At 42.2% G+C, this 14,575-nt stretch overlaps 1 protein-coding gene across 2 annotated transcripts; it reads right to left on the bottom strand.

Annotated features, from left to right (window-relative positions):
- Window positions 1-1,933: 1,933 nt before the first annotated feature.
- Window positions 1,934-14,269, bottom strand: LOC134451113 (cytochrome P450 2J4-like). Of its 2 annotated transcripts, XM_063201296.1 has the most exons (9): window positions 13,823-14,269; window positions 12,892-13,054; window positions 9,757-9,909; window positions 9,132-9,292; window positions 8,527-8,703; window positions 5,643-5,781; window positions 3,707-3,894; window positions 3,384-3,525; window positions 1,934-2,365 (listed from the first exon to the last, which is right to left on the bottom strand). In XM_063201296.1, exons 1-9 carry the CDS (start codon window positions 14,012-14,014, stop codon window positions 2,190-2,192), a joined length of 1,491 nt encoding a protein of 496 aa, XP_063057366.1. In that variant the 5' UTR covers window positions 14,015-14,269; the 3' UTR covers window positions 1,934-2,189. The 2 variants fall into 2 exon arrangements, with proteins under 2 accessions (XP_063057366.1, XP_063057367.1); XM_063201297.1 differs by lacking the exon at window positions 13,823-14,269 and having other exon boundaries at window positions 12,892-13,282.
- Between the last annotated feature and the right edge of the window lie 306 nt (window positions 14,270-14,575).

Below are 14,575 nucleotides of genomic sequence, written 5' to 3' on the forward strand. Positions count from 1 at the left end.
ATCTCCATGTAGCCTATCAAAACAAATATATATATTTAGCACATGGACTATAGAGCATAGGCATGTACTTACAAATCTCCATTGGTACACATTCAACTTGGAAAAGGAAAACCAAATGAATGAAATACAGTGCATTTTCTCTGAGACTTTGTCTTCCTCAGGATATAAAAGCACACCTCGGCTTCTATGTGTCATTGTTGTCGTAATGTTCATGGCAATTGCATATCATGCATACCATCGGAAAGAGGAGAATGTGAGCTTGTCCCAGTTCACAGCCATGATGTCTATACAAACATGCATCGAGTGTGTGGGGAAAAAACGATGTTTTGTTGAACCGCTATTTGCGATTTCATGGGCGCGCCACGCGTTTTTTGCGGGGCTAGAGTCTATTATATCTGAGGGGGCACCTGGGCTGGCATAGGCCTATCATATTTCTGGCAAATGCCACCCCTTGGAACCGCCCTGGCCGAGGGCCGTCAAAATGACATCGTGGGCCGCCGGTCTCTTTTTTTAAAAAAAAAAAAAAAAAAAAAAAGTTTTTTTTTTTTTAAGAGGGGCATCGGCCCTCGAGGGGCGTCGGCCCACCGGGAAAATGCTCGGTATGCCATACTGCCAGTCCAGCCCAGGGCCTGTAGCATGCCAGCGACGCCGTGAAGTATAGCCTAACTGGTGGTGCCACATTTGTGCCATGGACTCGGTGGACAACTTACCTCACCTTGAGGTTTGGATAATGTGAATAAAATGAAATGGTAAGAAACGTCATTTGCATTGCATCGGTAGGCCTACCTGCTTTTGTTTATGCTTTTAGTGTCATCTGTTTCAAGAGATGAGCCAAACCATAATAAAATGACATGATGATATGGCATTTGTAGTGGGAGTTTACTGCAGTAAGTATTATGTAAAATGAAATTGTAACGTCATTTGTACGTTATACCCTAAATACTGGAGCTCATTGCATCGTTGGTTATGCCTACTTTTTGTTTGTTAGGTCTACATCTGTTTCAAGATATAGATTATGCCAAACCAGGTAATAAAATGAAATGGGACACGGCATTTGTATAAACGTAGGCCTAGCCTACTGCATCGTAAATGGTTTGGGTAGCCTATACTTTTGTGTTTGTTAGCCTACTTTTAGTGTCATAGTAGGACATGAGTGTTCTGCAAGCCTGACTTGAGCGCGAGTTGACATGCTGTCAAATGAAAGCCATCAGAGGGGAGGCACAAGGGAGACGTTGTAGCCAATCGGAGACGACAAACGCGGTCGGGCGCAACATAGTCCTATGTTTCGCAAACTCGTTTACTTTAATTGATAAACATGCCTTCTGTTCTTCTTTGGGGAGATTTTGAAGGGAAAAAAAACAAAACAAAAAAAACAAGCAAAGTAGGCCTATAAAGGCATTCTATTCTGATATTCATGTTATTACAACTATTCCATAATTTCCTACTGCTAGTGCTATTCAATTTCAGTACCAAGGGCCAAATGGAACAATCAGTGGGTCCTCGGGGGGCACATAATATTGTAAGAACACACAAACCACAGTGAACTAAATTAAACTTGTGCAGTCAACTGGCTGAAGGAAACCTCATATGAGTGGACTCTGGCCAACACATTAAGATACTGTTATAAAATTGTTGTTAACAGAGTAGCAATGACCAAATCAAATATAAAGGCTCTGTGTCATAGTAGTGCAGCACTATGGTTATTTAAGTCTTTTCAAGGACTATTGCAGCGTTCCAATGGCGGAATGGTGTACATTATGGTGCAACAGGTCCAACATAAGATTTCACTTCCCTTCAAATTCCAAACTTGTTGGGCCTAAATATTGCATGTTGCTGCTGACAGATATTAACATATGTTACCTGAACTGCAATTATTCTCCTTATCCGGGAATACACAGACAGTCAATACATCAATACAGATACTGCCAAAATGTGTGAGAAATTACGTTTTTATTTTGGGTAAATCAGTTACAATTGCGAGTTTAGAACACTTCAAACTTGAAATACCGTATTATAGTTTCCAAGCAGTGGCGGAACAACTGCACACAGGGCCCCAGGGCAAAACACTTATAGGGGCCCCTATACAGCCTGCAAAGGTCAGCCCCCCACCATCAATGCAAAAGTGCCCTGGGCCCCATGCCCTGCTCGCCCTCCCTATACCTCCGCCCCTTTTTCCAAGTATTGTGCCCTTAGCGCGTATGTGCGAAGACTTTAAACGGGAGAGGGGTGCGTGTGGCTCCCATATCCCCCTCCAGACTCAGCTCCACTCCCTCCTCTGTGGAGAAGCTGAACTTCTGAAGAAGGCCCACGAAGAACAAGAAGAGCTCCATCCTGGCCAGCTGCTCCCCCAGACAGACCCTCTTGCCTGCAACACAACAAGCACACAACACCAGCACCAGCCTGGGATTTAGCATGTATCTACTTGGCTACTCGACTCCGACAGGTATTGGGTGAGCCTTGGAGAAAATGCAGAGTATTGGTGCTACTGTGAATCTGGAGAGGTTAACTATATTGCATTACATTTAACTGACACTTTTATCCAAAGCGACAACAGTTCTTTACAGGGTATTGGTTACTGTCCCTGGGAGCAGTATGGGGTCAAGGGCACCTCAAGCTATTGAGTGCGGTAAGAAGCGGAAGGGTGGGATTTGAACCTGCAACCCTGTGATCTAAAGCCCATCTCCTTAGCCATTAGGCCATGGCTGACTAACGAAGATAAATCAGACCAGTAAACTGTCACCCATAGGATACAAAGAGTTTTAGCTGCTGTTTGTCAGCCATACCGTAATGCAGTGTTTCTCAACAAGGGTGCCGCGGAAACGTGGCTGATGAATGAATGATGTAATATAATACATATTTGTCTAAATTGATAAGTTAATGCTAGTCAGTGGAATCTTTCATCTGCCATTTACGCACAATAAAGTAAATATACAGTAGGTCGCCCCAACGGCTTGTTGGTTTGGGGTGCCTTGAAATTTTTCATGAATTGAAAGGGTGCCTCGCATAAAAAAAAGGTTGAGAAACACTGCCCTAATGGTCAGGGAGTTGGTCACGTGATCAGAAGGTTGCAGGTTCCAGTCCTGTGCCGGTGGAAGGAAAGAAGTTGGTCCCCAACACCACACCTCATCCGTGGCTCAAACCCCATTAGCTACAATAGGTGAAGAGGGCGACGCGAGAGTTTCGCTCGGTGTGTAATTCCAAACTCCAAACTCCAGTTCCTCTTCTCTCTCCTGAAACCCCGTTAAAGGGACCTAACCCCACATTGCTCCAGGGACTGACGGACAGTAACCCAGTAGCCTACCAAAATAGCTGCAAATATGATGTTTATGTGTCAACACTGTGGATCTCTTGCATTGGACTTTGCATTGGACTTGAATTCACACCTGCAGAGAAGGGCAGGAAGGCATCGCGTCTTCTGAATTTTCCCTCAGAGTCCAGAAAGTGATCAGGGTTGAATTCGTCTGGCGTTTCCCATTCCGCCTTATCAAACAACACAGATGACAAATTGGTCCAAAGCGATGTGCCCTGCGGGAAAAAATAGCCACAATTGAAATGACAGCACAGAATGGAGTTAATTTCATGTATACATAATATACATATACTGACATGTGGGGTGCATAAAATACTACTTATGCTTTTAACTATCTCTTTATCAATAACTATCTGTCAGTAAACAAAGAAGGGAAATGGGTGTCTGACTCCTTGCCTTGGGTATGAAGTATCCTCCAAGTGTCGTGTCCCTCCCCGCCATCCGGGGCACGTTGATTGGCACAATGTCCCCGATTCTCTGGATCTCGTGGATCACAGCTTCAGTGTAGGGCATGTTGGCCTTGTCCGCCATGCTGGGTGGTCGTGACTGACCAATCACAGCGTCGATTTCAGACTGCACCTTTTCTGTAGGATTAATATTTGTAAGTACATCAAATACATGTTTAGCAATAGTGCACTATGATAGTTGACTGTACAATGTACGGGTAGGTATCTTAGTTCATATTTCCACCCACCCATACCAGAGATTCTTTAAGTATATAGAGATATGCCAATGTAATAGGTTGCTATGGGCACCTAACATGACCAGGTTCCGGTCTGCCTAAAGGGGCGTGTCATAATACTCCTGGCATTGAATAGAACAGTCCTTAGGTCTGCCTAAAGGGGGATTTCCCCCCCATCCCCCTTGCAATTGTAGAACCCGGAAACAGTGGGACAATGGAATCTCTCTCTCTCTCTACTCTCTCTGCCCATACTTCCCGTGACACTGGACCAATTTTGCATCAAGTTAGTCTGGCCAAGCTGCCTTCTATATACTGTACATTTCATTTCAAATCCGCCCTGGAATGGTAACGCTGCTAGCTACATCAAAGGAAAGACATATCTGATTGATGGTGTCTTCCACCAGTAGCATGCAGAGGCATTTTATCGTTGCAGGTTATGTATGTGAATGTATGTATGTGAATGCATTAAAGGTGCACTGCGCAATATTTTTAGTTTCCTGCTGCCCATTCACAGATGTTACATTTTTCACGAATACTTAACCTCCACCATCAAATAAGTGTTCATTATGACTCGAAAAATTTCACTTTTCATACATGAAAAGGGCATTTTCTAGGCTGGTGGCCAGCGGTCTGGAGAAGCTCGATGGCAGTATGGGCAGGCTGTCTGTTAAATTGCTTCCGCACTCAAGACTTCACAGATCTGTGGGCGCAACAACCAATCACGTCGAATCCCTACACAGCAAACTGCGGGGCGTGGTCATGAAAGTGAAAGCGTGAAAGCCCATTGGGAAACTCCAACTCCCATTGTCATTGTGACACAGCACTCCACAGCACACAAGTGCACACTGCACACTGCACACAACGAAATTGCATTTATGCCTCACCCGTGCAAGGGGGCAGCCCTCAGTGGCGCCCCATGGGGAGCAGTGCGGTGGGACGGTACCATGCTCAGGGTACCTCAGTCATGGAGGAGGATGGGGGAGAGCACTGGTTGATTATTCCCCCCACCAACCTGGCGGGTCGGGAGTCGAACCGGCAACCTCTGGGATGCAAGTCTGACGCCCTAACCGCTCACCCATGACTGCCCACTGTGGTCATCAGTAGTTCCAGGAGATACCTAGCGGGTCATCTATTACTCTTCATCCAAATTTACGCATTCAGCGGCTAGGGAAGCTGCTAGCAAACATTAGTTCATTATTTAGTAAATAAATGAAGAGTTCAGATGCAAAACCCCCTAAGTGCCTTATCAGAAAATAATCTTAATTCATTTTTATTTGATACAAAACTATCAAAATTGCGTAGATTTTTTATTTTATTTATGTAATATAACTATTTATATGTATTATCAAGTACATGAATGTAAACCAAAACAACAACGGGGTTCTCTAAAAATATAGAAGTGCAGGTCTTCAGAAATGGACTTAGGGGGTTTTGCATCTGAACTCTTCAAATATTCATGGAAAGATGAAATTTGGCAGTAGGCAGCACAGTTTCAATGAGCAGCATAGTTATAATACCTAGCCACCATCCTACACAGCGCACCTTTAAGAAAGCTTGACCAGACCAAGTTTGCATAGCTTTTTGGTTGCAGAAATCAGGCTACATTTTTGCATGTAGCCAATGTGATGTACAGTTAATATCACTCCTTACTCTGCACTTCTGGATGTTTGATGAGGAGAACCAGAGACCAGAGCAGGGTGGTGGACGTAGTTTCTGTGCCAGCTAGGAACAGATCCAGTGAATTCATAACCAGATTGGTCTCCGTGAAATCTTCAGTGTCACTGGAACCCTAAAGAATACAATTTAGATTTCAATTAGAATTATTGTCATTAAACACTTACTTTGCAATTAAACTAGCATAGATAGATAGATAAATTAGCATTTGTAATGAATATGTTAAATGGCGGTGCTCCGATGAGCAGCGACCTGAGAGTACTTGTACAGTACAGTTTATTCTTAAACGCAATTTCGTTGTCAAAACTTGTTTTGGTCAATGACAAATAAAAGCTCTTGATTCTCTTGATGTCCTGCTGGGGACTGCAGACTCTGGTGCAATGCATAAAAGGGCAACATTCCTGTTTTGATAATACTACACCTGGTCCCTAAGAACGTAAACTGAATTGAACTAAACTGATATACATTATGACATGAAACACAGCATAACCGCACGAATAGACCAGGCGCGATGCGATTCAAGCGACAGAGCGATACGCGCGATTGAAGCGACTACAGTATGTCCGTTACATGCAGAAGGCAAAGCATTCAAACATTCCCATTGGCTGTGGTCACGGACCTCTATACAGTCATTGGCTGTCACGGCTTGTCGCCGAACCGCGTCATAGAAAGTTGAAAGGATTTCAACTTCAAACTTTCGCTCTCGTCGCGCAAATCACCTCTAGTCTCCAGAATCGCTTTTGTCGCGCGACTCAATACAAAGTCAATTACTTCCGTCGCTCGCCTCGCTCTTGTCGCGGTAGATGTATTTGTGCGGTAATACATAGGCCTACCATTTATTATCATGCTACTACTACAGTGGTGCTGATATGTTTACATACCCCAGCAGAATATACGCTTTCTTGGCAATTTCTCACAAAATATGAAGGATTACACAAAACCTTTTTTTCACTCATTGCTAGTGACTGGCTTAAGATATTTATTAGCAATATTCTGTGTTTACTCTTTCAAAAGCATGATCACAACCCAAACTACCCAAATGACCCTGTTCAAAAGTTTACATACCCTAGTTTCTGATGCTGAATATGGCCCTGTTTAACATCAGGGACCGCTCTAAATTGTTTGTGGTAGTTGTGGATAAGGCTCTTAATGTTCTCAGTTGACGAAACAGCACATTCTGCCTGGCAGAATGGTTGTTTCCTACAATATTTTTGGGTATCTTGCTGGAACCTCACATTTGAGGTTTCCCCTGAATAGCTCAATGATGTTGAGATCAGGAGTGTGAGACGGTCGCTCAAAAACTTCATTTTATTCTTTCTGAAGCTAATGACTGATTGATTTAGCTTTCTGTGTTGAAATACTGTCATGTTGGCATGTCCAAACAATGGACCATGTGCAGTTTCAAGGCTGATGTGTGTCAAGTTTCCTCCAGTATTTTTCACAGGGCAATGTATTCATCATTCTGCGAGTATGGACCAAAAGTATAGTGCATTTGTAACTCAAAGTCCCCATGACATCAGTGGTCCATGACCATGTTTCACAGAAGGGATGGTGTAACTTTCATCATAGGCTCCGTTAACTGTTCTCCAAATGGTACTGTTAATAGTGGCTGAAAAAAGTTCCATATTGATCTCAGTTTTCCAAATGACTTTGTCACAGGCATTCTGATGCTTCTCACTATGCTATTTGGTGTATCATATGCAAAATAACATGTTTGCATTTTTGTAGTAATGGCTTTCTCCTGGCAACCCCCGACAGCCCATCTTTCCTCAAGTGCCTCTTTGCTGTACAGTTTAAAACATTTTTTCATGTTGTCCTATATTTCACCTGAAGTTATTTTTTGGTTGTCCTATGCCTCCTGAACAATTTCCCTTGCAATGATCATTGCAATGCAATGATTCCCTTGCCCAATGGCTTGATTCCAACCAAACCCCCTCATATTGCATTTCTGAATTGAAATTCCAACAGTGACAACATGACAATATTTCGACACAGAAAGCCAAATCAACCCGTCATTAGCTTCAGAAAGAATAAAATGAAGGTTTTTGAGCGACCATCTCACTCTCCTGATCTCAACATCATTGAGCCACTCAGGGGAAACTTCAAATGTGAGGTTCCAGCAAGACACCCAAAGATATTATAGGAAACAACCATTTTGCCAGGAAGAATGTGCTGTTTTGTCATCTGAGAACATTAAGAGCCTTATCCACAACTACCACAAACAATTTAGAGCGGTCCCTGATGTTAAACAGGGCCATATTCAGCATCAGAAACTAGGGTATGTAAACTTTTGAACAGGGTCATTTGGGTAGTTTGGGTTGTGATCATGCTTTTGAAAGAGTAAACACAGAAGATTGTTAATAAATGTCTCAAGCCAGTCACTAGCAATGAGTGAAAAAAAAAGGTTTTGTGTAATCCTTCATATTTTGTGAGAAATCACAGAGAAAGTGTATATTCTGCTGGGGTATGTAAACATATGAGCACCACTGTATGTTCTCGCTGGTATGTGATGGTGGTCATTTTATTCAGCTGATAGTACAACTGTACATATGAAACATAATACTGGCTTTTATGACTACTATTCATCGTTCCCATTCTACACTACTAAATGAATGTACTCCCAGCAGGGTTGCCAGATGAAATTGATGATTTCCAGGCAAAAACATGCTCACCCGCCTGGATGAAATAAATCCCGTCCAATTTGGACTAAATTAAAAATTAGCATTAAAACTCGCCATTTTTACCCACAGACAGCCACCCTAAGTGTTCCAATTGGGCAGGAAACCGCCCAATCTGGCAACACTGACTCCCAGACTGTTGACTGCCATATGGTTCTATTGAAAATGACAAAGATATTTACACTCTGCATCTCTGTGATGTAGGCATCAATATAGTCTCTGGGGTTGTTGGGGTCAAAATCCTCCTTATGTCTCTCCACCTCCTTCCTTATGAAATCCGCGACATCCAGATAGTTGCTGAAAATGGTGTTGTGTGGCCCAGGCATGTGCTTCATGATGCCAGGGAACGCCTCGTACAACTGAGAGAAGACACAACAATTAGTAGCTTTCACAGTGTACTTAGACTTAGATGACCTTGACAACACTAAATACGATTCCATTTAACACTTTACATTAAACATTATGTGCTGGTTTGCACATTACATTAGGTTACTTTCAGTTGTGCATGCTCAATGTACACAAAGTCAACATCAATCCAATAAAAGTCCTTCAAAGCAAGTGCACCTGGCCAATAAATCTTTCTGGCTCTGATTTAAAGTGCTGCTTAAAATTCATTTGTGCTCAGTGTTGATTTTATGTAAAATACGGAATAAAGCAAGTTTTTCTTAGCCTGGGCTGGCCCACTCATTTTAAGTGTGACACAACACACCATATTGCGAACTTAGCTTGTAGAGCTTTGGCAGTGGTGTCAAGAAGGCACAATTTTGTATCAGACTAACAGACCTACCAGTCCCCATACTGATCCCTCTACGTTCAAAGCTTCATTCAACTTCTGAAGAACGTTTCGGAAGGTATCGTCAGAATAATCGGACCGACTGGAAAATGCCAACTGACAAATGATATTTGACACAGCATTGTTGAAAAGCATCTTTGGGTTAAAAGGGTCACCTAGAAGGAAGGTTGAGAACAACATTGTGTTATGTTAAATGCAATACAGTAATCATGAATCAACATTTATGTACACATATCATGGAGCATCACAACATGACTGATCTGTAAATGCTTTCATGGCATCTGGATGGAAAGTGCTCAATAGGCTAATTGTATTTGTTTGAAAAGCTATTTTCCAAAACAATATATAAAATATATATTAAATACAATTTTAATGTACATCAGGGTAAGTGGAACTAGGTTAATATGATCTCAGTTTTCCTGACATAATTCAATCATCTGCTATAGTGACATCCTAATGTTAACCTAGCGGCAATCTAAGTTTGATATTGTATAGTGTTTTAGCAGTGAGCTCTTCATTTCCAGCACCATCCAAGGGTTGAGTTTTATATTGTTCTTTTTTAATTACATTATATTACATAATTATGCCATCCTGGCCAGAAGGTCTTCCTCATCTTCACCTTTCTGTGTCTCCATTTCCTCCTGCAGGTACCTGATCTCCTCACAGATGGCATTCTCCATCAGCGTCTTCCCCAAACCAAAGTTTCTCAGGGTGGTCATGGTGAACCGACGATGCCTCTTCCACTTTGGTCCACTGCTCATGAAAAGTCCCGCTGTTACGGAAAAGAGCCCACAGACAGAATGGATGTGAAGGGATCAGACTGATACTATACTTGTGAAAACACTTGTTTTTAATCGTACAAAATGCTTCACTGAGCAGTCATGGACTGAATAGGCAATACTACGCTGTTAAGCCATCTCACCCAGAGCTTAGTATGTGCAAAAACTAATAACCAAGGGGTGGACACTCCAGGTTCAGACAGTAAATCTGCTGCCACATACTAGTGTATTTCATGCCAACTAGCAGAGTTTCGCAGAAGAGCGTCAGTAAACCTCCCTCTCGAAGCCTCATACAGATGTAAACTACATGGAAGGTTGCGAGTTCGAGCCCAGAGTGGCGGACTATGGCAGGATGCTCTTAGTTACACTGGTGCCATGACCCGGATGGGAGTGATGTTTAGGGGGGTGAGTGTAAAGGATGCCAAATAGTTGGGTTGATAGCGCTGAGCTATGATAGACCTTTAGCTCTGTGGTAGGCCTATCATGCCTAATGCTCCCATGCCGAACTGGAGCGTGAAATGGAAGGTTGTGATTTTGAGACCTGCGTGATGGACTGCGCAGGATGACGTGTGATCCAAGCACAGGTGATTGAGGTCTAAGGCCTTTCAGAGGCTTTTAGGCTTTTCATATACAGTGCCCTCCATAATTATTGGCACCCCTGGTTGAGATGTGTTAAAAGCCTTAAAATAAATTCAGTTTTTATTGCAGAAGAATACTGTCACACTGAAAATTGTAGGAAAATGTAGCCTTCAACTCAAATGAATTGTAAGAAAATAAAAAAATCCCTGACTAAAAAATAATTATTTTTCATTAAATCACCTGTTCCACAATTATTGGCACCCTTAACAATTCCCAGGAAATAAATATAATTGAAGCATTTTTGTCATTTCTACAGTAGTTTACAAAGTTTACCAGAGTATGTAGGAACATTTAATTAGTAATTCATCACTTCCTGTTTCCCTGGGGTATAAATATGACGTGACACCGAGGCCATTTCTCTTATCCACTCTTAAACATGGGAAAGACAAAGGAACACAGCATACAAGTGAGGCAGATGTGCGTCGACCTTCACAGGTCAGGCAGAGGCTACAAGAAGATTGCCACTCAACTGCAGCTGCCCATATCCACTGTGAGAGGAATAATTAAGAAGTTCAAAACAACTGGAACAGTGGTAAACAAGCCTGGACGAGGACCCAAGTTTATTTTGCCTCCACGCACAGTGAGGAGGATGGTAAGAGAAATCAAAAGATCTCCAAAGCTCACTGTTACAGAATTACAACAAATGGTAGCATCCTGGGGTCACAAAGTCTCCAAATCAACCATCAGGCGCTGTCTACACGCCAACAAGCTGTTTGGGAGGCATGCACGGAGAAAACCTTTCCTCACTCACAATCATAAACGCAAGCGTCTGGAGTTCGCCAAGCGGTATTGGGGCTTCAACTGGGACCATGTGCTTTGGTCAGATGAGACCAAGATTGAGCTTTTTGGCAACAAACACTCTAAGTGGGTCTGGCGTACCACGAAAGATGCGCATGCTGAAAAGCACCTCATACCCACTGTGAAGTATGGGGGTGGGTCAGTGATGCTGTGGGGCTGTTTCGCTTCCAAAGGCCCTGGGAACCTTGTTAGGGTGCATGACATCATGAATGCTTTGAAATACCAGGACATTTTAAATCAAAATCTGTTGCCCTCTGCCCGAAAGCTGAAGCTGGGTCGTCACTGGGTCTTTCAGCAAGACAATGACCCTAAACATATGGCCAAATCTACACAGAAATGGTTCACCAGACACAAAATCAAGCTCCTCCCATGGCCATCTCAGTCCCCTGACCTCAACCCCATTGAGAACCTGTGGGTTGAGCTGAAGAGGAGAGTACAGAGGAGAGGACCCAGGTCTCTGGATGATTTAGAGAGATTCTGCAAAGAGGAATGGCTGAAGATCCCTCTTTATGTCTTTTCCCATCTTGTGAAACATTATAGGAGAGGATTAGGTGCTGTTTTGTTGGCAAAAGGGGGTTGTACAAAATATTAACACCAGGGGTGCTAATAATTGTGACACACATTATTTGATGTCAAATAATTATTTCTTTATGTGGGATTTTTTCCCCACTGAATAAATGCACTTGTATTGAAGGTTGGATTTTTCTCTTTTTTTCCATTAAGGTCCCATATTATTTAGAAAAAAAATAAAATAATTGGAAGCTAAAAAACACATCTCAACCAGGGGTGCCAATAATTATGGAGGGCACTGTATATATATTTGGAACCTGGAAGGTCTGAGGTTTCTAATGGTGTGACTTATATGTTTCAATGACAAAAACTCACACAGTTACAGATTTGTTTTTGGAGACAAATTGCCCTCTGAAGGGCACTCAGACCTCAGAGGGTTAATTGGCAGAAGGAATATCCGGCAGGACTTTTACTTTCTCAATCTAGTTTGATCGCCACTGCCAAAAGCTTAATATATAATGTGTGTGTATAATATACATGGCCTATACAGTACACACACACACACACACACACACACACACACACACACACACACACACACACACACACACACACACACACACACACACACACAATATAACAGTATATGGATTAAGAAAAATTAGGAGACCAGTTTTTCTGATTTTACTACTGATGGGCATATGCTGGAGTAAAATGAACATTGTTGGTTCATTCTATTAACTACTGACAACATTTCCACTGAATTACAAATGAAAATATTGTCATTTGCGGCTTTAATTTTCAGAAAATGACAAATAGTCAAAATAACACAAAAGATGTTTTCAGACCTCAAAAAGGCAAAGAAAATGAGATGATTTTCACTTTATAACAACATAATTGTCATGTTTCAGAAATCAATATATAAGTAGCAAAACCAGAAAAACTAATCATTTTGAAGCGGTTTCTTGAGTTTCTCTGCGGCTATGTATATAGTAGCCTATACTGTAGACTAGACATGGCATCCTCACCATTGTGGGGGTAGAGTCTGTCAGACATTGGACTGAAGGGGCGATCGACAAAGACGTCAGCCTGGACCACAAGAGCCTCTTTCACCATCTTGTAGCCATTGGCAACCACTGCATGCTCTCGACCCAGACTCACAGAAAAAAGGTCTCCATATGTCTCAGCCAACTTTAAAGAAGGACAAGCATCAGCTTCCCTTGGAATGGACATGTTTTGAAAATGGCAGCACTTACCTATCCAGTGATGTGAACCCTTATTTGCAATGCACTATCAAGTAGGCCTAACACATTTGTTGTTGGTGTAGCCTACTACAACTCGGGCTATTCAACATTCAGGCCTACTATTCAATAGGCAAGCAGAATGGATTATTGCAAACAAAACATAAAGACAGTTCCAAAACATTTACAAAAATAATTATATTTTAGCAAAACAATACAGCTCTACCATACAACAACAAAGTCTATTGTAGGGGCCTACTCGGCCGATAGAGCAGCAGCTGCAACAACAACAACAATAGGCCTTATAATAATGTTATTGTTCTTTTTTTTAATAATTACAATATTATTATTATTATTATTATTACTATTATTATTATTATTATTGTTGTTGTTGTTGTTGTTTCAGATGAATTATCAAGTAAAACACTTGTTGCTGTCGGCTAGGCCTATAACTGCAGGCTATTCATCTCTTTAGGCTACTATTCAATCAATAGGGGCTATGCAATAATAACAAGCAGAATGGATAAATGCAAACAAGATATAGCTAGTCTACATAATGTAAAGTTGAGGCAGATTTTAGTAGCCGTGTTAATTGGCTTTGCAGTTGTTGCAGTATGCCTATTAGGCTACACATGCGCATGTCCTTTTAAGTTAAATTAAATGGCATCCCAAACAAGACAGGAGAAACATTGCAGTGATTATTAAACCATTAATCTACCTTTATCAGGTAAATATGCGGTTGCTTCGCGTCGAAGCTAAACATGTTTCCAACGAAGGGTAGCGCAAATGGCCCAGGTGGATAGTTTGGAGGTTTTCGAGTCTTGAAGTAGTCGGCAATAACCAGGAAAACGACGAGGAAGAGCAATATGCTCTTAAAATCGAGCGATTCTAGATGCAGAAAAGAAAGCATGTCTGGGTTAAGAATGAGACTCCGATTCTCCGATTGAACGAAATTGTGTGGCTTTGGTTTCTTATATAACAATGGGCAAAGACCGAACAGACACAATGTTCGGGTATGATAATCTCGCTCGCACTGACGCACTCATATGACAGCAATATGTGGTTTATCTTGCTCTACAGTAGACAATCTAGAGATTCTAGACCCTCCTCTTCCCGAGACCGGCCACCAGTTCCGTAACCTCAAGACCCGCACCTGAGGGCAAGAGTCAGGTTACCTATGAGGGCACCTCCCACGAAACAGTACCAAGTGCAAGTGCTGACCTGTCCACGGTGTCATAGGAAAAATCACAAGGCCGTTTACACAGAAGCGTCATGGGACGGAGGCGAGCTCGCAAATCTCGCTGACGTGTTGCCATAGGCCTAGGGCTGGACGTCAGCTATTGGCAACTTGACTCCCTCGCATTGCCTACAGTAGCAGCAACATCATCATCAATACTTAGGTGACCTAACATGGGTCATTCACAATTCATGATCAAAAGAAAAAGAAAAATGAAAAAGACAGATCTGTACA

The sequence above is a fragment of the Engraulis encrasicolus genome, chromosome 6, assembly GCF_034702125.1.
Source record: "Engraulis encrasicolus isolate BLACKSEA-1 chromosome 6, IST_EnEncr_1.0, whole genome shotgun sequence".
NCBI classification, from domain to species: domain Eukaryota; kingdom Metazoa; phylum Chordata; class Actinopteri; order Clupeiformes; family Engraulidae; genus Engraulis; species Engraulis encrasicolus.